We start from the raw sequence: 26,758 nt of genomic DNA on the forward strand, positions 1-26,758 counted from the left end.
CTTGCTCTCAGAGCAAATTTCCAATTTGTGATGGAACTTCTTGTTACTTGAAGCTGGTAAACGGAGACATGGAACATTATAAAATAAATGGGATAAACCACAGCACAAAGCCAGAATTACCACATTGCCATTTGCTAGAAATGGTTAAAACAGATGTAGAGTTTTTATTGTTCTTCGCAGCCTTTCGGTGGCTCTCAGTGTGCCTGAGTAATAACTATGCAGGTCCTCCTTACAAGCCTGCAAAACAGAAAGCTAATATTCCATTCAGTCATGTGGCTCTCTGATATCGCAGATTACAATAGGATATGAGTAGAGCTGTACTGTAGATGCAAATGCATTTGCAATACCGCAACTAACAGTTTGCCTGCATTTTGTCAATAGAGCTGGGAAGGTCATTTGCTCAAAGCATCCTGCAGTGATTTCCATTTGATTATATTTTGTTTTGCACTGCGCCCCGTGCTATTTGCTCACTATTAAGGATCTTTTGCCATTTGTTAGAATTCTCTGCAGACTAATTTGACCACTGTCTATTCCCAGATTTCCCCCTCCTGTGCTCCCAGCATCATTGTGCCTGTCACTGATGCATCTGTCTCCACGGGTATCTATAAATACCCCCTTCTCTCCCCTTCAAAAACCTGATTCCCATTGATTTAGTGACCTATTTACACATCACCACCATCCCCTCCCTTCCTCCGGCTCTCTGCTCCTTCTATCGATGGTCCTTTACTGTCTCCACCTCTTGGTTTCCCCTTCCCTCCATCAACTCTCCCTTTAAGCTCAACTTAGACCTCCTTTTCCTCCACCTTCTCCTCTCCTCTTGCAGGAAAGCATGAAAGCCTAATAATAGTTCACGGTGGAAGCTTAAGTCATGACACATGAAAGGGATTTGAGTGAGCATAAGAACAGTGGCTGGTGCTCACTCCTATATTTCAAAGTCTTGTCATTGTAGTAAACTGATCCTTTGGCTAATCTCTTGTGTGTGTAAACACTGGAGTAGATAGTCTGATGAAAGGAGTCTCTCGGAGAGGCACAAAATTCAATTCGAAATCTGGCTGCGGCTGAAATCAGACCTACATTAAACAGACATATAGAAAGACAGCAGTGTCTATGGGTGTGTGTACGTGCAGGGTTATATGAAAGCACTATGATGTAATTATGCTGCAGGGTGTGCAAAATAGCACCCTGGAAACTAATGCTATAAGCAGGTATGTTGAATATATTGCAAGGGCTTAATAATGAATAAACCCCTGTCACAGCATCAGTTCTGCTGAAACGCGCAGGAAACATGTTGGATTTATAAACCACAAACGTTAGGTGAAATCCCCAAGAAGACATATTTCCATTCTCTTATCATGCAACTTATAAACACGGGAAAAAAACAGAGATCACGGGCAAAAAAGGCACATCTGTGTGTAAGCTATATCACAGCTGCAAGAGACAGAATCTAGCATGACTGAGAATAAGATAGCTAGACAGCGAGTGAGACTGGAGCGCATGATTTACTGCCACACCAACCAAGCTTAGCACTGTTGACACTATTCCCACTCCCATGCCAGGACCGTAGCGCTGCTGCGCAACCACACTGACACCTGGTGGCTCCACAGGGCAGGAAGTCATCACATCCCAACAGCCTCAGCTATTCTTGCGCCCCAAGGAGCCACAATGTCACCCTCATACTCTTCAAAACACTGCCCTGCTGTTTGGTTTTCACAGCACTATTACAGACAGGAACGGCAGCGTCACTTCTTTTGTATCGTGTCACACGACCACTGGACCTTGAAAGCAGATACAGTGATGAGTGTAAAAAACAAAAACAAAAAACACAGGCGTAACCCTCACCACAGACAACTACATTAGGCGATTTCAGGACAGTCAGTTTATTGAACAGCAAATTGTGACAGGAAACACAGTACTTTTTGTTTTGTTTTGTTTTTTTTCACTGCATTGGAAACAATGCCTAGGACAACTGTGTCATTCATCACACATATTCATAAACACCCTCTATGTCACAGAGGGACACTTTGTAGATGGACAGTGGGGTGGGGGCCCTTGTTTTTAAAGTGCTTTAATGCACAGTTCCTCTCGGAGGAAGAGAACAGAGGCCGCGAAGAGAGCTCAGACCCCAGAAGGCCTCCAAGGTCCCGGTTGCATTATTCATACATTGTGTGATGTCGTGATTCACAGGTTGTGTTCAGTTTTCCTAATGTGTATTTTTTTCTAGTGTCTTATCTGTGTGAGACTTTTACTTATTGCATATCAGTGAGCTGGTTCATGAATTTTTCAGTGAATGTGTAAAGCACAAATCTTTAGATTAAAATGTAATAAACTCTTCACTATAATTATAATACATCTCATAATATCTAAGTTACATTCTTATATCTGATTCATTTAGATTATGTAGGCAATATACATTTTGTCACTAACTGCTGATGGTTAACATAGTGGACACATCACATGAGTCTCTTATCATGACCTGTTGTCTCAGCCCTATTGATCAAGTTTTACAGACATAGATAAACTTTTTTTTTACAAGACTAAAAAGTTGATCTCAATCAACATCACTGATTTAAATCAGACTTTGATCCATATCTGCAGAAGCAGCACATTCTGTAGTTGTGGGCCATGTGGTCTCTTGTGCATAATAATACTTTGTGCTTTCTTTGATTGTATACACTCTAAGTCATACATTTGGTGTGTAGAGCTTCTCTGCGTTAACCTGCAACCCGGCTGTGGCTGCTGGGGAGAGTGGATGGCAGAAGAGTGTGACAGATAGAGGGAAACAAGGTAAAGGAGCATTGGTTCTGACAATCAAAGAGAAGAATACCGCAGTGTCACACTAAGAACTACACATCAACTACACCACTACACAGTCTGACACACACGCACATACATAACCAAATTCACAAAGTCAGAGAAAATTCACAGCTGAATAAAACAAAATGATTTGCACGACATTTTCAAGATTCAACCAAAAACAGTTCAAAAAATTTTAGGAGGGTTTGGAGAGGATCAGAAAATCATCAACAATAATCTCAACAACACAAAAATAGGCATTATGATCACAATAAGAGTATTTGTGTGATGGACTGGCAATCGGAATGTTGAAAAAACTACAACAGTAATTCATAAAGACAAGCTCACACGAGTAGGCAGGTCTTTTTGCCATTTTTCCTTGGCTCTGCTTGTCATCTGTCAGCATGGCAGGAGGTGTCAGTCGATGTCTAGCAGTACTGCCATCCCTCCCTGACCTATGGCTTTCAGTTAAGACATTGATAACGCTGAAGATTCACTAGCATGAAATTCAGTCGGTGCAGCCTCGGTCATTAGTGCCGCCACTGTCATATTGCAGCTACGTCATGAAAGAAGCACCATTCAGAAAGACAGATGTTAAATTTACAGTCTGATGTTAGCAGCTCCCTATTGGCCTTGTCCAGAGTGTATTTCATTTCCAGAACTGTTAAAGTAGTGCCATAGGTCATTCACTTAAAACTAACTACATTTCTATCATCATTTCATTTGGTCTTTGTTAATAAAACAGTAGGAAACCGGACAATGAGCCGACCCACAGACTTAACCAATAGCTCAGGAGAGAGGGCACCTCTGAAACACCATCCTAGATCTACTCTAGTGTTCCCCTTTGCATACAGTAAAAACAATCCTCATCAGTATGCTGCATTTAAATTCAAATGATGCTTGTTGCATTAAAACAAGTTCCTTCACTTGATATGTCCACAACCTCATAACATAAAATCACCACAATATGGATTGAGGGGGGAGCTGGAGAGGTAGGTGTGCAAATAAGCCATCATGTACAAAAAAAACAATAAATCCTAAAACATAAAGTTCATATCATCTGCATATGTACAATATAGTTAAGGTGGACACTTTGACACAGAAAAAACAACACATACAAATATAGAGTGCTATACCGCCTATAGAAAAGAATATTGATAAATAGATCTCACTCCCACAAATGATAATACACTAAAAGTTGCATCTTGTATCTACAGTGCAACAGTACAATTGACGAGCTGCTTGAAAAGTGGGCACGAGGAAGGAATGTGATAGGATAATACACATCAAAGTCACCTTGATCTCCGGCGAGATAAACCAATGGCAGGGCTTCAGTGTGGTGATGCATAAACAGGACAGTACAGGGCTGCTTTCCCCAGCGGCGTAAAGCAAACAAAACCTCTAAAGCAAACAAGCTGAGATGTTTGGTAAAAACCATAGAACACTGAAAACACATTGGTTTGGATTTTCTGATAAGGAAAGGTTTTTCATTAGCTCTTTGGGTCCTGCCGCTGAACTCAAGTTTGCAGAGAAGAATGAAAATTGAGGGTTAACTCATCTGTAAACAATAATAGTTATGTCTGGATCTAAGGGGACGTGAGCTACTCCAGCTGAGATCTTACTGACTCCACAATGGATGACTGTACTCATGAGGCCTCAGCGGGTGATGTCTGACCATTTGTCAGCATAATTACTGAATATCTATTAATAATGTAGCATTCTATTAAAAATATTTTCAGCCCATTTAGTGCTCCCAGCTAATGCTTTCATCTGAATTCACAATGAATCACAAAGAGGAAATCTGCCACTGCACGGCTCTCTGTGGACTGAAATTTTAAAGCACACTGCACTTTTGGTCGTAATCCGATCAGTGATGTCACGGCAGGTGTTTTCTATCATCCCAAAACTCCTGCTGTGACATCACTGATTGGGGTGTGGCCTCAAACACAACATGGAAAACAGTTTCCGCCTCCAGAAAAAAGTATAGAAGCTTAGGCAATGTATACATGTCGATTGGTAGCACATAATGCCCAAATGTAGTACACAGTCTAGTGTGTGGCCAGGATTCAGAGCCATCTTTCACAGAGACAAAACAGTCAAACCATTGTGGTAGTACTAAATATCAGATGGAACCTGATCTAGTTAAAAGCCAAAGCAATCAAAGTCTGTTTGGAGATGAATGGCTAAGTTCATTACAACCACTTACAGGAAGGGATGTGGCTTCCTAGTAAAGATTTTAGGGAGTGTGCTGTTATAGCATCAACACATCATCTCCCCGGTTCTTTGTCTGAAACAGAGGCATTAATTTGGTCTACTTCTAACTATACTATCTTCTTTTAAGACATAAGGTCTGTGGACAATTTTAAATAGCATTTTAGTAAATATTCTACCAGAGCTAATGTTCTCAAATATAAGTAAGGTATGTGCATTTAATTCAGCTAGCCAGGGGTTACAATTTTCAATAGATCACTATGGTCTTCTCTGTCATTTAGAGGCTAATGCTGTTTGAAAAAAAAAAAAAAAAGTACTGTAGGACGGGCAGAACTGCAGCAACCAAGCGCAGTTCATTTACTTTGAAAATTAAATGATCATATTCCAAAATGCAATAAAATATTGTAATTATAAAATAATATTAATTTAAAACTTCAACTGATATTTGTGGCTTAATTTCCAGAGAGCTAGCTGAGCCTGCCTACTGGAATTTTGTGTGCCACCCGAGGCAGCTTGGCAAACAAAGGCTCCCTCCATAACTATTTCAACATTCAACACAACAAATTTGAAAAACAAAAATTAACCGATTGGTCATGCTTCGATCCATCGAAACGTCTTTCCGAATGAGATGATTCCTCACGCAGTTGGTGTAATGCATTATGGGAGGAAAAGGCAGAAAGGAGGACCTTCTTAGTTGTCTTTTTTAGGCAAGAAGCTGAGGATAAATTCACCCACACCCAGGAAGTAGACCACCTGGGCGATGCCAAACAGAGGTGCAATGACCAAGGCTCGACAGTAGGCTCCTTTCAGGAAGGCTGATGGACCCTCATTACGCATGATTTTCCTAGAGACCAAATGAAAGCTCGTTATATAATGTGAAATACAGAGCCATCACTAGTTATGTGTCAGTAGATATGGGAGTGCACTATACACACAGCCTCACACATGGTCTAGGAGTAAAGACATAATGAGGTCACCTGATACAGTCAGTCACTCCACTGTACACGTCCTCTGTGCTCCCTCTGTTCAGGGACTGCAGTCGAGTCTTTATCACTACAACACACAGAGCTCGGGTGAATATGTAACATTGAGTATCAGTGCGTGCACTGCTGTAACGACGTTCACAGTCTCATTGCTCACCATCAACAGGGTTGACAGCAACAGCCGCTGTGCTCCCCGCAAGGCAGCCTGATATAAACGACACGTAGAAAGGAGCGGGGCCATCTGCACCTCTTTTTCCCAGGTTATTCAAATTGGCAAAAAGGGGGAAATAGATGATGGAGAAAGGAACATCCCTACAAAATGACAAAAATATGACAGATGATCACAGTAAGCCTTAAGGAGTTCATTACGGTTGGTTCCTAAAACTATTCCTGAATTGCCAGATCTTTTTTACCTGAGCAATGTGGCACCAAGGCCTTTATACAGCCCAGCAATGCCCTTTTCCCTCAGTAATTCTCTTGTGAGCTGCATGGCTGTTGGGGACTTGGTCTCCACAGTACCTGCTGCCACTGTCTCGGGCATCAGCTTCCTCTGAGCCGCTATCGAGCATAAAACACACAATATTAATACCAGCAAAGCCACAACTTAAAGCTACTTGAAAACAGTAACGATTATTAAAGAATGATAAATGCAGGTATATGGGCAGACATTTTGAATTCATTACAGTAACAAGAAACTCGGATTAAGCACTTGTAATCTCTGACATGACCACATGAGGCCACTGTATCTCCAGTTAACTACAGACTCTTCATGCTTTGCTAAACCACCATCTGGATTTAATTTCCTCTTACCAAGTCGTCCAGCATCTTGGAGCTGGATTTTCAACATCTCCATAGGAGTTGTGACAATTACCTGCGACAAAATAAAATGAAGAAGTCAGGTGAACAGGGTTGACATGTGCACACTGTGAACACATCGACTACCTTTTCCTACATGTGAATGCCAATAATTTGAAAGTCAGAGTTTAGGGTTGATAAGCACTGAGTGTGTCAGAAAAAACGTGTGCCCAGTGTAAATCTACTGGCATCCTTTTGCTAAATGTCAACTCTTGTTTTTATGTGTCATCCACATAGTAGCGCTAGTTAACTGGATTAGGGGTGAGATGGCCATGTTCTCAGCCACAATCTTAATCCAGGGTCTGCTACACTTAATCTAATCATGTTCCTCGGGCTTGAGGCCTTTGCCCTCATTGACAACAGGCATTTCCCTGTGACTCACTCACTCACTGCACATGGCCAAGAAATCTCTCAGTGTCTTATCTGATCACACACATTTAGCTGCCAGTGCATCGCCTGCTGACAGGACAGCATTTCAGTAATTAGAAATCATTCATGAAAATGGAACATTATAGGTCACATTCAGATCACGGATAAGGGGAAATCCACAGAGACAAACTGCAAGCATGTTTCTGCAACTATCACCTCTTCTTTAAATGAAGTCATGCCTAATTCTCACCGGAAGCAAAGACAAATGAGGCAATGCCTGAGCATTGACACTGGCAGTGCTAACGGCAGGTGTTTCACATGGAGAACAGGAGGGAGCAATTAAAGCAGCATCCCACTCACTCACCTGGCATGTGCCTGCCCCACACCCAGCCAGCATCTCTTTGAACAGAGTGAGTTTTCTGAAAAAAAAATAAAAGAAAAAGATAAAAAGCAAGATCAGACTAGAGCATGCAGTGAACTGACAGTAAGAGAGCCAGACAACTTTATTTCCACAGTCCTAGAAAAAGGAGTCGTTCACAACCTGCCCTAGTGATGCTAATCTTTGTCTTCCATATAAACATGTCAGGCACAAGGGTTGATTAATAATTCACAAGGTGAGCGGCTGGGCCAGACAAGTCAATCATTCATCAGCCTGCATGTTTGTCGCCATAGAGATGGAGATACATGCCCCAGAAACCTTCAGGTCTGTCTAGAGTATTTAGACAGTGCTCACGGTGGACAATGGGTGCTGGGTTTCAGCAACACCCACTGATGGTTGCTAATGATCTGACATGTGATCCCACTCTGTGCTAATTTTGTTGTGCTAATGTGTTTCCAGACAGGACTTCTGCTGTCACGCATGCAAGTAATTTTGTATTTTTAAACCAGGCAGTTAACAAACCACTGTGAAATGCTCGGTGCCTCGGAGGACATGACAGAATGGTGGAGGATTAACTGGACCCTTGGTGAGAATGCAGACAGATAATGTGTCAGGTTACATGTTAGTAAACACGCCAGTTAATCGCAGTGTGAATGAGGGGAGTGGGCGTGTGCATGTGTCAGTCAGCCTGTCAGCACTTTCATGCCTCACCCATCCTTGGAGAGGTGATGCCTGAAGAGGTCGTTGGCAGCCAATTTGATGGCTTTCTCTGGCGTGACTAGTGTTAGGTTCACCGCCGCTCCTGGATGGATAAAAGGGACAGAGACCAAAACAGAGAGAGGCACAAAGAAAATAAAAAAAAGAGGAGACAAAGAAGGAGAATGAGGCAGTCTCTGGTGGAAGTTTTTTTCCGGAGCATTGTCTGCTCTAGTCAGACATAGATGCCTCAATGTCTGTAGCTGAAAGTAAGAATCTTATGTTACGGAACCCTTCAGTGAGATCAATCATTATTCACTGCCACTTCCACTGTCTCTTGTCAAAGTTAAAAACTTACCTCGGTACATCCCAAAATACCCCTCTGACCGGATGGTCTTAATAAGGCAATCTGACCTGAAACACAAATGCAACAGATGGTATGTTAGTCAAATGGCTGCCTACAGGATGTACAAGAGAATCTGATGATAAACTGGGTACTACTGCTGATTAATTCTGATTATAGCCCAGCAGCTTGGTTTTAGCCAGTTAGAGACTGTTCATGTGTAAGAGTAAAATACAGAAATTTCATACATGCTGGTGTACAGGCGAGACCCATTTTGCTGGTTTTGCAAGCGAGTCTTGGCCAGGTCAATAGGAAACACACAGGTCACTCCAATTAGGCCAGCGATCCCCCCATTGATCAATTTGGCAGGCAAACTGGATGAAGGGGATGAAAGAGACAAAAATACGAAATGCGAAAGGTCAATAGATGAAGACAGGGCCACAGTGCCACTTATTTGTTGCAAAGCTATGTAGTCATTCCACATTCAACCTTACCTGATCTGCTTGTCAGCCATTTATCTCAAGCCCCGGCCGGTCAAAGTGCTGATCTGTTTGTTAGCTAGTCACTCAGTAGTCGTCCGTGTCTTTTGTTGTTCCTTGCAGCAGTGTGTTGCTGTCCAAGTGGGAGTAGGTAGTTTGATTATGCCTTGTCCACTTGTCTCCTTGCAGTCGTTGTTAGTTAAAGTTGAAGGATATCTGTAAAGAAAGAAGCAAAGGACCTGTTCACATTAAACACCTATAAAATGTCTGTGCTATAAGTGCTTTTTTTTTTTTAGTGAGTTGTTAGATGGAAGTTCTAGCATGTGGGGTCGATGTGCAGTCTGAACAAACCTCTGACTAACTTTAGTGGTGAGTTCACTCCACCACTGTGGAACCCACAAATTACCAAGACAATGGCTTAGCACTGACAGAAACTGAGAGTAAGTCCAGTGAATAAATCTAAAAACCCTGGCAAGTCTGTATGGGGAAAACGGAGGATTTGCAAAACGATTATGTAAGCCTGTCCAGGGCTGCGTGACAGTAAGAAGTTTTGACTCTACTCCCAGGTGTGCTGTGGATCAAACCAAGTACAGCCCTCGGTTACAAGTGGGGTAGCAAGTCTGGCATGACTGACTAAATACTCACTGACAAAAAAATCCTACATCATATCAAAACAAATGCTCTGTGCTAGACGACCAATTGAAGCTAAACCCAGCTGAAACTAGCAGCTCACGATACACCTCAGATGAATGTAAGAATAGCCTCAACACCGTTAATAGGACTATTTAAAAAAGAATTTTCCTAGCCGACTCGAGATCAAGTCCAGGGACCCTCATCCGAAACTGATTCTACTCCAAGGTGTTCTGTGACCCAAACCACATACAGGCCTCAGTTACAAGTGGCGGTTCAGGTCAGCAATGTTTAGTCCAACCGCCACTCCTAAACCCAAAGACGTTCAGTTTACGATCACATAAGACAAAGAAAAGCTTCAAATCCTCACAATTGTGAAGCTGGAATGAGGGAATGTTTGGCATTTTTCGTCAAAAAAATCAATGATCAAAATAGTTGCAATTCATTTTATGTCAATTGATTAAATGAATCCAGCCCACAGTTGATTATCAAAAATTCTGTATGTCACAGTGGCATACGACTCATTCCCATAGTGAACCACCTTGTAGCATGATTAGGCAACACTGCTGACTGGTCCCTCATAATAGAGCTTTAGCCATCATTGTAGAGGGATTACTTTCTGTTAAACAGGTCTATCACCACTGGAACATTTCTGCATCAAGAGTGTCCTTGAAGATTCATGTTTTATGCATAAGCTCTTCTAGTGTGAAACTGGACTCCTATAGGAGAAATTCTTTCCTCTGTATGTTAAAGTAATCATTTAGAGCAAACAGATGATGTGGCTAAGATGCTCCCTATTTTTGGTACAGTACAGAATGCCCTCAGTGTGAAAAGACGCTTCCCATTTCCCTTTTCATTTACTCCACCCCCTCCCTCCACCAATCACAACCTGCCCCTGCGTGTGCAACCCGCCTCCTCCTCTCTCCTCTCTCCTCCTCACCAGCCCTCCCCCATCATTTGCCTCAGTCACGAGTCACGACTCTCAAACACAGCTTTTCCGTCACAGATCTTTGCTGACTTGTGGGTTTCTTTGAGAAGTACATATGTGTACACTTGTGTGACACCAATAAGACTAATCCCACAGGATCGGTTCCAGAGAGACTGCACAGCAAATATGGATGTTTAGGTTTCTGAAAACGGTATCTCGGCATCAGTGCGGCTGTGGTCTGGTGTGTTTTGTTTGGATGGGGACTTGAGGCCCACGCTGGCTGTTGCAGAGGCGGAGCAGGGTGGAGGAGAGGGGCGTGGGGTGTGTGTGTGTGTGGGGGGGGGGGTTCAGAGCAGGTCAGCAAGCCGCCTCTTTGGTCTCTGTTGGCTGCGTGTTCTCCTCTCAGCTCTTCACAGCCCACCTCCATCTCTCATCTCCCTCTGACTGTTCATCGACCTCACCGTTTTCTCACCCAGCTGTGATACTGAGCCGGCCTCTTCACTTTCCTGCATGCTACTTTTGTTTCCCTATTTCCTGTCACCGACTTCCTCCTGAATATGCACATAACATTTTGTTAATGCCAAAGTCAGCACCCTGGTGTCTCTTTAAACCACAATTAACAGAAGACTACGTGTTCTGTTAGTGATAGGACTGAGAAGAAAAAGTATAGGTTGTAAAGAGCACTGCAGTCTTACGAGTCACCCATCGCACTGACATCTCCCTCCTTCTTCACCATGCCCGTGGCTTTACTTGTCCACTTCTGTTCATCCAAACCATACAACTGTGTCTACACTAGGACATTTATTCTACCCTAAGTCATAGCCTGGCTGTGGTGTATTTTCATGACAGTTGGAGTCTGTATGGAAACAGCTGGCACCACTGTGTGGTGTCCACAGCACAAGAAAAAATAAATAACTGTCAGGAAACTCTGGGGTAATGGGTAATTTTTCTCTCCAGACCCCACGTAACCATTACTTCAAAGTCATTTTCAGTTCAAACTAATTTTTCAATTCACTCAGCTTTAAAAGGAGGAGGGTTACATCTGACAAGATATGATAAACAAGACAAAACAATGGTTTAAAAGTGACTGAAAAACTTCTTCATCAAACTAGCCGACCACAAGTGACTTTAAACATCTCTCTTTCACACACGCGCACACACACATTCTCACAGAGGTCATATTTTGAGTTTGTACCTCTAAAACAGATAAGAACTGATGAGTAAACAGTGCACAAGGTGATTGTGCAACTTGCCTGCCATGCAGAACCTTGAACTTAAAACTTACACCAGCCATTGGGTGCACTTGATCAAAGAGCTTGTACAGAGTCCAGACGACAACAGAAAGATAACTGCTCTGTTCTGACCCTTGTTCATCATTTCAACATGAACAATAATGGAAATAAACACCGCCTTACTGACAAGAACCTTACTGAGAACCTTGTCGGTTAAGCAACATGCAATGCGTCAAGTTAGGATTTTAAATTCCTAAAAAACTTAATTTTACTGAAACTTTTTAAATTAAAAAGTACAAGTGTATGGACCAATGCCAGAGGTTAAATGCCCTAATAGTAATGTCTGTAATGATCTATTGTAGTAGTCCACATAATCCCACAAAGGTGGGGCTGAGGGTGTGGCAGCATAAAGATTTACATACTGTGTATGAATGACACCACATGTAATATGCAGTGCAACAATGTAATAATGTATCAAACACAGGGACAATAATAATTAATATGAAACTATTCCTACTGTCTTTTAATTCTGGAGAGTAAAAAAATCAGTTGATTATTATGTGACTGAGGTGAATATGATGAGTAAAATGCTCGAAACACCTGCTCTCAAATGTTTGTGGAATTTGCTTTAAATCTATTTAATAACATCAAGTACATACTGTGCATTTTGGACAAATCAAATATAAGGCTTATATTAGTATGATAACTACAAACGGTAACATTTCATGTAAGCTTTTCCACAACTTCTAATTTGTTTAAATGGTTAAAAAAAAGTTTTAATTCTAACATTTTTAAACTTGGTTAGGTAATTTAACTGTCAGATGCATGTATGTACTCAGTTCATAACTGGGCTAAATTCAAGAAAAAGTTTTTCTTTCCAGCAATACAAAGCAGGATGTATGTTGGAGGTGCACTTAAAAAAAAAAAAAAACTGACAACACTGGTTCTGTGCTATAAATAAGAGAAGAGATTATTTGGTTTTTAATTGTTTCAACTAGTTTGCTCTAAGGCATCAGTTGATTAAAAAAATAAATATAACCCTGCAGAAAATCTGGAGACAAATCCACCCCAGTATATTTACCATTCAAAACTCAATACAAATTATTCTCTCATTCAAATCAGCCAGGGAAATTTTACGTAATCCATAACAGCTCCGTGGCTGCCTCTCTGTCCTTGACTGCTAAACAGAGTAAAGGTCTTGCTGACGATATGACAGCGAGTTTGGTGACTGATAGGACAACGTGAGTGGCTATAGTGACAAAGGACCGTGGTAGTCAGCACTCAACTCATGTGACTGTGGCTAGTTGAAAAGACAGTTAAGAAATGACAATCACACGGTTCCTCCCTCATTAGCTTAAAGAAGAGGCTGTTGTTACCAGTCCGTCTGTCTCACGTGAGCCGGTTTGATTAACACACCCTGGACCCATCAACAGAGGATCTGCACTGAGGACTGTTTCAGACTCAAGTGTATTCCTGCAATCCTCTATCAGATGTCGAGTGCTTGTCTGAGCTGCAAGAGCACAGAAGCCAGCTCTAATATAAAACTCAATCTGTCCACTGTCACTTTCCTTCTGGAGCCATAATTTGTGGGTATCATTAGAGTCTACTGTAAGGCTACTATGAGCTAGTATTATATGACTTACTTTCAGCTTGATATTGTCCTCGTGTGTTTTTGTTTAATCAATTATTTCTAGAAGGATTGGGTTTTAAATAGTTCTCTGCACTGGCAGCTGCATATCTACTGTTCTTCACAATAAACCTGACATCTGCTTTGGTGCTGTCATCATGCTTTTTTTTATATTAATGGTTTATGAGATGTGGTCTATTTTTGGACATTTATAGCACTGCTGAAACAAGTGATCAAATTTGTGGTGTCACAGATAAATCTGATTACTATTCCCTCTTCCCTAGAGCATCAGGATTATAAACCTAATACCTACTTATGAAAGCTCTCCCGCAATCTCCATTTACAACCAGTGAGATGAGAGTTATGATCTGGATACAGCAATGCATTTCCACTGCAGGTGCTCTACTCTGAGTTCATATTGCAGCCATTAAACCTGCACAAGTGTGCATTGTTGTGATCACCGGCTGCAGACCAGAAATAACAAGCTGGGTCTAACTTTCAGGCAGAAAAATTGCCCTTTCTGTGCAGAGAGGTGGTATAGGGTTTAGTCCCTCCTTTGACACCACAGGCATCCCTGCTGGCCCAGTTTCTAAAGTCACTTGGGGTTTTTTTTTCGTGTATCGCCTCTGTTTTAGCTCCATCTCAGCTTTCCTGCAGGCTTGATAGAGAAATAATAATGCCCCTGTAAGTGAACTTTCCGTATAAACAAAGCCAAATGTAGCACTAAGGCTTTGGTTACAGTTTTTGGATCACAGCAAGGCCTTGAACGGCCTGATGTCCGTAACATAACACAGGAGCACAGCATCTAACCACTAGCACGGCCAGACATACCAGTGACATTTAGCAGCCCTCGCCTCTAGGATTTTTGCTGTATGCCTGTAGTCCTGCATGCAGATTAAATGTATATTTAGCACAAGGTTGTTGTTTTCTTCTGAACGAAAGGAAATCAGTGTTTCCAGCATTACAGCCAAAAAAAAAAGGTTTCAACTTGAATGCACAGGATGAGTCACCTTAACCCCAAGAATGGCTCACCTCATCAATTATTCCCAGGCTGCAGGAAGGCTTTACTATCCCGCTTGGTCTCCTCATAACCTATACACTACTAGTAGCTGTGGAAAAAAAATGTTGCTTATTTCAAAAGCGCGTAAGTTTTGCATGTCCATCTGACGTCATGCTCAACGGGTTTTACGTGCCCTTACGCACTCAGCATGGATGAGGCGCTAAACATAGAAGTGGGCAAAGTGTAAAGGGCCTCCGGCAGGCAAGACACTTGGCAATGATGGGGAATTGCTTTTATTGAAATAGTCAATTTTGCATTAGTCGGATTCTCTAGGAGTAGTATACTATGTTAATGTTTAGCTAGAGCCCGCCTGACAGATGTGAGTAGCCCCACTTCTCTCTACCAATGAAAACGGAGGTGGGTACAGTTTGAACGGGTTTACCCTCCACGGCCAACATCCCTGCCCGTATGATGATAATTACTCCCTCGGTACCCAGCGGAAGCCGGCAGAAGGCGGCCGCTGTGGCTGCTTGCAGGTGTGGAAGAATTACGGTGACTGTTCCGGTTGTTCCGTGTAAGCAGTCAGAAGAAAGCATATTAAAAATTTTAGACACAAGCAGTCAAACTTGAGGTAACACGAGCTGTCTCTAGCGCAATAACGAATGGCCGTTGCACCTTCGTCTAACGGCTCGTCGGTTTTATGGGCTAAATATGACAAGCCATATTAACGAAGAATAGCCGTTATTCGGTCGTGATTTTTAACGTCAGTGCCGACCACCGGGGTAGCTTACATCTTGACAGTCAGCGATAGGCCTAACCGTTAACGTTACATCTTCCACATAACGGAAAATGATCTGCTGCCTCTCACGGCGAAGCGACAACCTCCCGCACAATCACATCCCAGTCTCCAATCCCACCCACTTCACGATACCTTATCCCCATCTTTTCCAGTAGGAAATGCGCCGAAATATGTCGCCTTCACCTTATTCCCAGGTAAGACGTTAAGGGCTTCAAGCCAACAACACATTTTTCTGAACCAGACAGCCGCCACATCCACAACAAGACTTTTACTGCATGCCGTTGTGTACATACCACACAGAGGCGTCTCCGAGATCTGTCCTGGTGTGGCTGTAGCGTGAGCCCAAGGCCGTTACTCTCTGGATCTTTGGCTGACACACCGACCGCAGCTAACCTACCGGTGTTACTAGCATTTGAGTCTAGTGTGAGGGAGGTAGATGAGGTGGGGAGTGAAAAAGCAGGAAAGCAGGGAGGGAGGGGAGGGGGGAGCAGACTGGCCTAAGAGCCCGGCGGTGGAGTAGAATTTAAAAAAAAAAAAAAAAAAAAAAAAAAAACACAGAAAAGGGATTTAAAGGGGTCCTCTAGTGGTATGTATGAGTAATACAGACACATTTTTCATATGCAGTAAATGTGTAGGGGTGGGGGGTGAAGGCCATCGTCATCGTGACGATTCATCTCAAATCCGTGACCTTGACCATAAAAATAGAAAAATGGCTCTTGTTGAAATATTAGGGATGAAGGGGAGCCCGGAGCAATGATTGTGTCTCTAGAAAAAGATAAATAAAAAATAGAAAAAAACTGTGTAACTAAGGGACTCTCAGCAAAAGGTGAAAAAATAGCCGACACGTGCAACATTTCTTCATATCACAGTTTTACTTACCAGACATGACATTAAATTCATACCTTACAAAACTCTATCATCCCGATAAGTCACTGAGTTTGTGCTGTAGCTTAACCGGTTGCTCCGTGAGCAAAGGCACACAAGGAAGAAATTTAATCAACCATTAAAATGACCTCCACCTGCACTTTGAGTGTGCTATTCAGAGCTCTGTCCCATCGCTTCCAATGTTTGCTCTCCCTCTTAACTATGTCCTGGACAGATACAAGTGAATTATAAAAAGGCCATTTCTGAGAAGAAATTTAAAAAAAAAAAAGAAAGAAAAAGGAACGGAAGGCATGGTGAAAAGAAAGATACTAATAAGTAACTAATAATTAAATAAGTAATAATGATGAGATACTAAGCCAAACATTTGACAAAGCCAAAATGAGGAAATACTAATAAATAAATAATGAAATCATAATTTTGAGATACTGGGTAAAATTTATGAGATACTATATCAGAACTATGAGATAAGTCACAATTGATGATACAATAAGTCACCTATGATAAACTAAGTCAAACAGAATTGACTTATTAGGCAAACATTTTTAGATAGTAGGGCATAATTATGAGCTGACAATTGAAATGAAATATTGAGTTAAAAAAAAAAGACTTACTGTGTCAAAATTATGAGATACTTACCAGGAGTTTGACTTTCTTGGTCAAAGGTTTGACTTAATTATGAGATACTGAGTAAAAATAACCCTACCCCTATCCCTCAGAATCATGAGAAGTTGGTTAGTCAAAATTGTGACTTGGTATCTCAAAATTTTGTAAAACTTTTCATCATTTTTCTTTTCCCTGGCAGAAGTAAGCTGTCATAGTACTGTCTTGCATACTGAGACAGAAAAAAAACAAAACAAGTCACAGGCCATCATCTTCATGCAGTTCATCCATTTCTCTTGTTGTTCTCTGGGTTATGTGCAAGGCTCTGCCAGCAGGTAGCTGGCTATCATGATTGTGAAAAAGAGAGATTTTTTTTTATACTCCAGGGCAGTTGTTTAGACAGCAAGGTGAGATGATGGAGGCGCACTGTAAACAAACAGGTTACTCAAGTGTAAGTCAGCCATCTGCACCCAGCGAGGGCTCATCTACTGCTGTGTCTCATCAAGGGAGGAGCTCTCAGCTTCCAGGCCCACTCTCCTCAGTGACTCGGAGTACTTTCTCCTTCCTATGCTGACAATGTCCTCAATCTCATCTGCAAGGTCTCTCCTACCACTCTCGCTCATAGCAGCCATCAGCCTCGACACCGCCCCAGGTCCTGCATCCCTCTGTTGCCGGGCCCAGTGGAACAGCATGTCCAGCACCAATGCTCCCAGGTTGTCCCTGGTGGGGAGACCGGGACATACACACGGAATTTCAGATTATAGGTGTCCAGCTGCAGTGACCTTGAAAGTTTGAAATTAAATCATGTATGCATTCCTACATTGGAATCTTGTACACAAAAACCATCTAAACAACATACTGTATATGTAGAATTTTACATAATGCATAATTTTTCCTCCGGCTCCAGGATGCGTGATGAGAGGTTTTCTGAGCATGAGGAGAAGGGGAGGGCCAGATGAGCATCAGTCTGTGTGTAATCTCCTGCAGTGCCCCAGATGGCTTAGTGATGGCTGACAGTGCAGATTAAAACAATCAAAATTTTCTACCACTTCTCTCCCACTGTGGGCTTTCTTCAGTCACATAACATCTTACTCCATTTTGTTCCCTAAGAGGCTTTGGCTGTGCAAACACACGCGTGCACACACTGATTACATCACTCACTCATGTAGAGATCCTTTAAGCAAAAAATGTACATATTTTTCTGAACCCATGCTGAAGTTTTACACGTTACTCTACTCTAGGTATTGTTGGAGTTCTATGATAGGTTTATTTTTATTTTCCCATCATAATTTAGCTCTGCTTTCATGTGAATCTGTAACCTTTTAAACTTTTTAAAAGCTTATGCAGCACAGACAACAATTGTTCCAACCCCATTTTATTTAATTTCTAGTCAAGATAGTTTCCAAAGAAACCAAATATGCCAGGCTGAATTTGTAGTATTACATTTTGGCTGTTTGGTGACTGAGTCTTGGCCTTAAAAGAAAAATATAACTGAAGTGAATTTAGATCTAAAAAAATCAAGTATATGATAGCATGTAAAAATATTTAGCTAATCATACAATATCATGACCTACAAATGACCAATATTGTTGAGTTCAGTTAAGGAATTTTGACTGTACAGCATGCAGTTTGTCATTCCAACCTGTTCTTGTGCTGGATGCGGTCCAACTCCTGGTAGCTTAAGCCAAGATTGATGCCAATGACACGCCAGTCCTGTCCAATTTGAAGAGAGATGGACAGCAGGTTGGCTTCGGTTAGATAGCCGCTCTCAGGGTCACCCAGGTTCAGAGGAGGATACTGGAGCTCCTCCATGATGTAACTGTTTTCTGAGTTTGGAGCCTATAACAAAAACAGAAAGGAGATAGAATACTGTATGCATTGTTTCCTTAGGGTTTTGATGTTATTCGTGGGTAGCAGCTATCAAGCACAACATTATTTTTGTTATCTTAGTTGAAAGATATAGGCCTCTAAGTTTAGATGCTAAATAATAATGTGGGTCGGAGGAACATTAAACATGTTTTTTTCTTTTTAAAGATGTAATCCAATATTTTAAGACAAGATTGCACACCTGGTTCATACTAATTCAAGTATTGTCCAGAAATACAAAAATATCATAAGGGGGAAAAAAACTGACAGGAAGTCTTATCGGTAAAGTTGCAAGCCACTGGCTGTCATGTCCTTTCCTCTTTCGTGTCACTTCCTCTGGCAGATTGCTCGGAATGTCCCCCCTATAAAAAGAAACCTGTAAGAGAGGTACAAAGCATATTGTCAGTGTGTTGTCTGAACAATACTTAAAAACTGATTTGTGGGACAAAATAACAACTGCATTTTGAAATGGCACTGAGCCGGGCAGCCATTGTGAACTGGTACACTTTGCACTGAGTAACCACAAAGATAGAAATATCCATTAAATGTTATATAATGCAATATAATACATAGTACCAATTAATTACTACCGTACGTAAAATTTTCAGCTTACATTGGTTGTATTTGAGACCAGTACTTTAGCTGTTTGTGTTTTTAATAATCAATTCTACAGTTCAATTTGAAGCCGTATTTTTCAGTTTGATGTATCATTACATTGAAAGGCATTCCTAGTATTTAACTCTTACATATACAGTATGGATGAACAAAAATATTAGAAACACTGTTCTATATAATGCAAACCAATACAAAAACACCCCATAAATGCCATATAATACCCTCAAAAAGTTACCATGGAGTTGAATCTCTGAATGTCACCAACAATTAAAAATGTTTTAGTAGTTTTATTACAGGATTTGTATTTTATTACAGTTGACAGGGTTGGTCCTGTTATGGTTACATAGTGTAGAATATGCTGTACTGTATGTAGATGGGTGATATGTACAGTCTATTACTTGTTTGTTAAAATATACTGTAGGTGCAGTCATGCTATCCTTTCACCAAGGGTACCACTATGTAATCTGGATATGTAGGCTACACAGTGTGTCTTTTGTTATACATTTACAAAAAGAAAATGTGTCAGAATAAATTTTCAGCCCGGGCTCTTTCTTGTCTGCTAAATATGATGTCTGTCTTACTTGTCCCCTCACTGGCTCCCTCTGACCCTGAGCTGGACAGATGTACACTTCCTTCAGATTCTTCAGGTTTGAGTAAAACACAAAACAGAGTCTTCCCTGCACACAGTCTGGTCTGTCTGGAGAAAACAGTAAAATATCATTTCAAGACTTAACACAAATAGCTGTTTCAGGACAATTATAACACAACAGCAAATCAGAAGACCATGGAAGGAAACGGAGCACAAGAAAAAAATGTTTATTTAAGACAGAGCCTCAAAGAGGACTTCAGACCTGTGCTGATATCTAAGCCCCTCTCAAAGCCGGCAAAGAACTGCTCTCCTTCCAGCAGGTCACACAGGTCTGAAGGCTGAGGTCCATCATACTGCTCTGACAAAGACTGCACTCTGCCTTCCACCTGGACAGGAAGCATCGCAATCAATGTTTAGCATTTATGCATAAACATTACGATGGCATTCACACCCATGACGAAATGAATTGGACTCAAACAGTGCTCAGGCCGAGAAACCACATACAGAGGATGATACACAGACTGTCCTTGATGTAAGTATTTCTAATAAACTTCAGTTACTACACAGAGAGGAGAATACCAACCTTGTTAGCAGGTAAACATTGTACCAAAACTTGTGAAGGATCAGTCTTCCGCTGTAGGACGAGGAACTGGACTTTAAACTGTTTTAGTCTTTGATAGACCTTCCTGACCACTCCACTAACACAGCGCTGTGTGGTGTACCACAGCCAGTACCTGTAATGGTTGACACAGAGCTGCATTGATACAGTGTAAATATATAAATCAAACTTACATTGTGAAAATAGATTACAGAAACTTACCAGGAGAAATGTGTAATGTAGAAAATGGCATACAAATGGGTGACGTAGAGAGACACGTGTGATGTGATGTCAGTCCAGGTTTGAGCAGTGGGGTCTCCATGGATCAAATGCAAACAGGTCGTATCAACTGTATGGCCTGCAGAAGCACCAGACATTTTAATACATGCTGATACATCCTGTTATAAACATGTATAAAAATGAAGATGGCATACTGTACCTGTGACTCCAGGTGGCAGAGGGATCTGAACTTTGACAGGCTGCAGGAAATGTATGTTGGGAGTCTGGGAGAGGCAGAGGAGAGGGCTGACTCTGGCCTGAGGATCACCACACAGTGCTTGTACTTCTGACACAGACACCTGCAGCACCTACAGAAAGAGAGACAAAGTAAAGGCTTGAAGACGACTGACAGAGTGATGTGGTGCATTTCCATTTGTTGTAATATATACTACAATACTGTACTCAAAGTCCCTACCTGTAAAGTTATGGTGCGGGTCTGCACGGTGGAGTCTGGAGGGAAGCGGAGCTTGATTCCCGGGTCAGAGCTGGACACCAGCAGGGCTCCAGCTGGCGTCACAGAGCAGCTGTCCCTCACTGGACGGGACACTGCCATAAACCAGGAGAACTGGCTCACTGAGCAGCATGCCAGCTACAGGTACAACAGGTCATTTTTTTCAACACTAATGTTACAGTTCGCACTATCAAGAAAAAACACGTTGATTCCAACTGTAATAATATTCTTTCGAAGTGGGAGGTTTGTGCTTTACCCTGGCTGGACGTCCTCCGGGGTGACTGCTATGGCTCTTGCTTCCCCTCCTTAGATCAGTGGGCAGAGTGCTCCACGTCTGTCCGTCAAACCTCCGCACAACCACCTCCCTTCTTTTTGTTCGATGATATGGCACACACACCTCCACAGGCTGTAAGGATTTCAAAGTTGAAGTATATTTACATCATGCAAGTGCAGGAAAGAACAGAATCACAAGAGGCAAGAAAAATAACCGGTGACCCAAAAAACAGCGATGCACCAGTCCATCAAGCAGATTCGGTATCTGCGCAGATACTGATCTTATTAAGCAGATCAGATCATCAGCTATGACATGACCGTTCCACATTAAATACAGTTTCTTTGTCAGTGTCAATATAAATTCAGTGTTTTAGCAATTAGCTACATTCATTCAGTCACAGCAAGATAACAAGTCAGTTTTTAGAGCCGCAACAATCTGCGGCCTCATGTTAACTTACATAAAAATGATTCCATTGAGTTCAAGTGAGGTACACAGATTTTAAATTTGGGAAAAGAAAGCACTAGTATCTGGTAAGTTCTTGGTATTGGTAGATACCCCAAGATGAGGTATCAGAATTGGGATCAAAAGATAAAAAGTCAGATCAGTGCATCCCAGCTATAGAATGTTCAAGATGTTCAAGACATTGTAACTTCTCATAACAGTCTTCACATTAGTAATTTGAGAGAAAGTGGTTAAAGATGTGAATAGGTAAATTAAGGTAATGTACCTTAAGAAATGTAATTCCATGTGGACAAAGTTCCAGAGGACGACTCAGTAGGATGTCATGCTCTTCCAACCACACCAACTTCCTATCTGGCCTTTTCTCAATCCACTCCAGTCTTGTGGTTGTCACTAGGCATCCTGGGGGGAACAGCAGCTCAGCCCCCCCTGGGAGAAACACATGACACCCAGCAGACGAAACACAGAAACTAAGGAGCAAAAGAAGCATGACATCTTTAGGTTTAACCTAGTCAGAAACGTCTGAACTGAAAATATTTCTAAAGAGAATGAGAAAATACTTCCTTGCTGAGGGTGACACTGTACCTGTGCTGATTAAATCCAAGGTGCAACTCTGGAATTTTTGTTTCAGCTCGATCTAGTAAGAAAACAGTAATTTAACTGAAACTATATATAGTGACAGCATGTAAACACTACCTAATGACTATACTGACAAAATGATTTGAGCAATAATCAATTTGAAGCCCTTTTTTCTCTGCTCACCAGGTGTAGGAGGGAGTGGGGGAGGGGTTGGGGGTTGTCCCAATGGATTGTCACGCACATCTATTTTCAGCAGAGGCAGTTTGTTCAGACAACGTGGGATCAGGCGGAGGTCATTGCTGTAGATGACAAGCTCCCTGAGCGACAGGAGAGTGCCTGGGTGAAAAAGAAGACAGGTTTACACATTTATTATTGCTTCATTTATGATTTTCTCTTACTTCAAACAAAATGAGAACTATTGTAAGGGTCTTTCCTGGACTCACCCACTCACCCTTACACCCTTACCCATGGTCTCCGGTAGCTGTTTCAGCTTGTTGTGGCACAATTCCAGTTTAACAAGCTCCTCCAGAGAACCAATTTCATCAGGTAGATGCTGGAGGAGATTATATGAAACATCCAGTGTCTGTAGTGCTTTCAGCCGACCCAGACTCGGGGGAAGAGAGACCAGCTTGTTCCCCAGGAGGGAGAGGTAGGTGAGGGAGGAAAGGTGGCCTATATCAGGAGACAGGGCTGAGAGGCGGTTGTGACAGAGGAGCAAGGAAGACAGCGTAGGGATGCTGAGCAGGCAGGATGGCACACAGGAGAGCCGGTTGAAGGAGAGATCCACGTGCACCAGATGAGAAAGGGAGGAAACAGTGGGGGGCAAAGTGGTGAGGAGGCCAGGTAGCGGGTCACCTTGCGAGTCATAAAAACAGTGTCCTTTAATTAGAAAGAAAAGTTATTCAGAAGCAGAAATATTGAAGCAAAGCAGGGAATAAACAGAGAATGACCCCCAGATTATAACATATTAACAGAGTATCTACTATATCCACTTTGTATGTGAAAGTTTTCCAAGGCTAAGAACAAAATAATCAATGAAACAATGCAAACTAAGCCATTTAATCATCTATGCTACAAGCAACTGATACCACATTAAATTAATCAGAAAAATACCCCGAATAGCCAGTGAGCACAGCTCTGTCAGATGGGGTAGGACATCAAGTGCACCGTCTAGCCCTGGTTTATCTTCAGAACCCAGTCTCAGGTACTGGAGCCCTCTCAGCTGCCCAGGGATGGATGCCCATAGCAGCGGCAGTGCAGCTGATCCTCCCTGGTAGACATCCAGGGTCAGCCTTGTATCAGTCAACACAGCTGACAGCTCCACGGAGGGAGGCAAAGGAGGAGTGAGAGACGGGACAGAGCACGAGGATGAGGATGAAGAAAAATTGGTATGATGATAGTTGGATGAGTACGAGGAGGAGGAGAGGCTTGATATGGAAGGACCACATGTGTCCATGATGCTGGAGGAAGACACAGCGGGAACAGCTGAGCTCTCATCCCTCTCTGGCTCCAAGACTACTGCTTGGCCTTCAGACATCACACCGCTTGATATGGTCGGTCCAGTCTTCCTCTTTGATTTCTCCTGATCCTGGTACACAGGTCCTCTCCAGAGCCTCACAGCTAAAATGTCCGTAGAAGACTCTGGTACTCCACCTTGGGATGTTGTCACTTTCACCTCTTCATCCTCCGACCTGTCTGTCCTCATAATCCAACTGGCTGCCTGGTCTCCATCCTCTTCATCAGGAGCTGCTCCTTCTTCGCTGCTTCTCTCCATTGAAGGCACTGTTTATGACACTGCACAGCTGGCTAACAGATACCTGCTGGTCCATTGTTGTCCGGGAGGTTTTCTTGCCGCATGATTTGCCTGTAAGGTTAACTCGTGACACGACTGAATACGATCATTGTCAGTACAGCCAGATAGAGCTAAATGGCTGCCATAAAAAGCGCCACTTTAGTAGACGTTTGCTGAGTGAAGGTGGTGTAAGTTACAGTAGCTATTAGCTAGCCACAGCTATGTTATAGCCTCACTATATTTATGTGAACGTTAGCGAACGTTGGCCCCTGTGGCTACGTTCAAGATTTATGTTCCGTTACTAATGTTGCTTACAAGATAATATAGTGTTATTTACTAAATAATGTTTAACATTAGTCTTGGGGTTAACCTGTTTCTCCACTCCGTAGACTTCCTTGAGCCCGAATGTTTTTAAAGAAAATCCTTTGCATCACAGTTGCTCGTTCGTTTCTTCTCACATCGTCCGCCGGTTCGCGACGGGTGGAGTCTAATAATCTGTATCGGTTTAAAAATAAGAAACCCCTCCCGCTGGGTTATTGCCGTGTCTAACACCAGGCGCCTCAATACTGGCGCCGCCAAAGTTTCAACTCAGGGCGGGACAGTTGTGCTCAACGTGTCGCCTCGCTGTCAGCCCCTGTTCGGCCATCTGGTGGCGCTGTTTAGTCTGATTTATTATTTGGTGTAGTGGTTGGGTTTGGTTGTTTTTTTAACTAATTTAAAACATATATAAATAATTTGCACGTTGCTCACACTTTAAATATTTTAAATGACATAAAATTAAAATGTTAATAGCGTAACCCAACAGCAGTAGTCATTGTAGTATTTGTTATTTTTGGATTGTTAGTTAACCTAAATGTTGAATTTTAGAATAAGGTATTTTATCATACAGTAAAATCAACATCTTTCTCATTTATTTTCTCATTAAATAAATATCCTCATTTTATTTTCAAATTTTTCATTTCGACAATTATATATATACACACATATATACATATATATGCAATTACGATTTGAGATACAATTTTGAGATATTTGTACTGTACTTGAGTACTTGCTACTCTATATTTCTACTCTGCTACAATTCAGAAATATGAAGTATGCAGAAAGCTATAATTACTGGTACTTATACAGATTAAGATTGTATACACAAATCGTATGATCATATTATGGAGTATAATGCATTTTATATAATGAACTACCGAACACTTTGCAAGGTAGTTAAAATGAGCTTCACCTTGACCAGTTACAGTGTTACCAGTAATAATAATGTAACCTTCTGACAGGGGCCATTCTATTGCCCAGTGGTGCACACTTTTAATTTTGATACTTCTCTGCTGCTACCACACCTACATTTTTCCTTTAGTAAACTATGAATGCAGGGCTATTACTTGTAATGAAGTAAAAGATCTCACTACTTCTTCCACCATTAACTGCAATCCATTCATAGCTGAAGATCATTAAAAACTGCATTGCATATTTAAAAAAAATGGTCAAAAGTTCATATCTGTTGAGGAAACCATTTAATCATGGCGAAAGGAGGTTTGTTTGATTCAGACATTGTGCCAAAGGCCAACAGTGGTACAGTGAGCTATTTGGGTACAATAACAAAAATGAACCTCCCAGCCTCCCAGTGCAGGGGTCATCTCGTGGCACGTTTCACCTTTTGAGTCCCTTTTTTTTGGAGCTCAGCCAGAAGGACATTTTTTTCGTGAATCCAAGCAAGTCCTTGTAAATGAACACAATTAAAATACTGAATCATTTTATTTAGTCTCAACAATTTTGTCTCATTAATCCTCCCCTGTACAATATGTATACCCGGTCGCCTCCAAAATCTCGTGAGGAACAGAGCACACAGCAGGCGTGGCAGCTTCATTATTTTCCTTGACAGATTTCTTTGTGTCAGTTTGCTTGTGGAACTTTACTAAGGAATATGCACCATATTTGCACAATACAAATAAAATATTTAAGGTCTTAAGACTAGATTTTGACACAGGGCCTCTCTAAAAGACAGGGCCACAAGAATAGACAGTAATGGAGGACCCACTTTAGTTGATATTGTAATTTAGAGGTCCAAATTCCTAAAGAATAATGCAGTTAATCAAATTATCAAAACCAAAGGCCCCCCAGTGAACCCGAGACCTTTGGGGCTGCTGGCAATCTGGGACCCTGGGAGAGTTGGCCGGTTGGTAATCTAGCTTTGACTGTCAGTAGTCAATACACACTTGATAGAGAAGCATTTTTTTGTTTTAAGACAATGAACCCTAGCTGATGTTGCTTTCACAATAGGATACACTCTCAAAGGAACCATGTCCCAAACAGAACCTGGATTAATGCCCAAAAAAAGGGACTATTGCAGTCTAATTCTGTGGATAGTTTATTCAAGGAAGTGTTCCAGAAAACACATTTCGGTATTATTGTTGAATGTGTTTCAGATAAAAGGGATTTGT

General features: G+C 41.8%; 2 protein-coding genes and 1 long non-coding RNA gene across 5 annotated transcripts; 1 reads left to right on the forward strand and 2 right to left on the reverse strand.

Moving 5' to 3' along the window:
- Window positions 1-1,861: 1,861 nt before the first annotated feature.
- On the reverse strand, window positions 1,862-15,785 carry slc25a22a (solute carrier family 25 member 22a). Its single transcript, XM_040133785.1, has 11 exons — window positions 15,618-15,785; window positions 9,124-9,324; window positions 8,878-9,003; window positions 8,645-8,700; window positions 8,302-8,392; window positions 7,576-7,630; window positions 6,798-6,858; window positions 6,401-6,545; window positions 6,145-6,299; window positions 5,982-6,057; window positions 1,862-5,848 (listed from the first exon to the last, which is right to left on the reverse strand). Exons 2-11 carry the CDS (start codon window positions 9,141-9,143, stop codon window positions 5,695-5,697), a joined length of 939 nt encoding a protein of 312 aa, XP_039989719.1. The 5' UTR covers window positions 9,144-9,324; window positions 15,618-15,785; the 3' UTR covers window positions 1,862-5,694.
- On the forward strand, window positions 15,476-18,183 carry LOC120793592. Its single transcript, XR_005708003.1, has 3 exons — window positions 15,476-15,518; window positions 17,409-17,615; window positions 17,717-18,183. It is a non-coding gene; the product is annotated as an uncharacterized LOC120793592 (long non-coding RNA).
- pidd1 (p53-induced death domain protein 1) lies at window positions 16,219-24,746 on the reverse strand. 3 transcript variants are annotated; one of them, XM_040133676.1, is made up of 16 exons: window positions 23,633-24,746; window positions 22,985-23,398; window positions 22,703-22,855; window positions 22,526-22,577; window positions 22,209-22,410; window positions 21,464-21,613; window positions 21,172-21,345; window positions 20,917-21,064; window positions 20,700-20,835; window positions 20,463-20,613; window positions 20,142-20,265; window positions 19,872-19,987; window positions 18,944-19,051; window positions 18,452-18,648; window positions 17,669-17,736; window positions 17,327-17,529 (listed from the first exon to the last, which is right to left on the reverse strand). In XM_040133676.1, exons 1-16 carry the CDS (start codon window positions 24,291-24,293, stop codon window positions 17,441-17,443), a joined length of 2,943 nt encoding a protein of 980 aa, XP_039989610.1. In that variant the 5' UTR covers window positions 24,294-24,746; the 3' UTR covers window positions 17,327-17,440. The 3 variants fall into 3 exon arrangements, 2 of the variants coding, with proteins under 2 accessions (XP_039989608.1, XP_039989610.1); XR_005707998.1 differs by having other exon boundaries at window positions 17,499-17,529; window positions 17,669-17,819; XM_040133674.1 differs by lacking the exon at window positions 17,669-17,736 and having other exon boundaries at window positions 16,219-17,529.
- Window positions 24,747-26,758: the final 2,012 nt, after the last annotated feature.

Source organism: Xiphias gladius, chromosome 8 (assembly GCF_016859285.1).
Source record: "Xiphias gladius isolate SHS-SW01 ecotype Sanya breed wild chromosome 8, ASM1685928v1, whole genome shotgun sequence".
Classification (NCBI taxonomy): Eukaryota; Metazoa; Chordata; class Actinopteri; order Istiophoriformes; family Xiphiidae; genus Xiphias; species Xiphias gladius.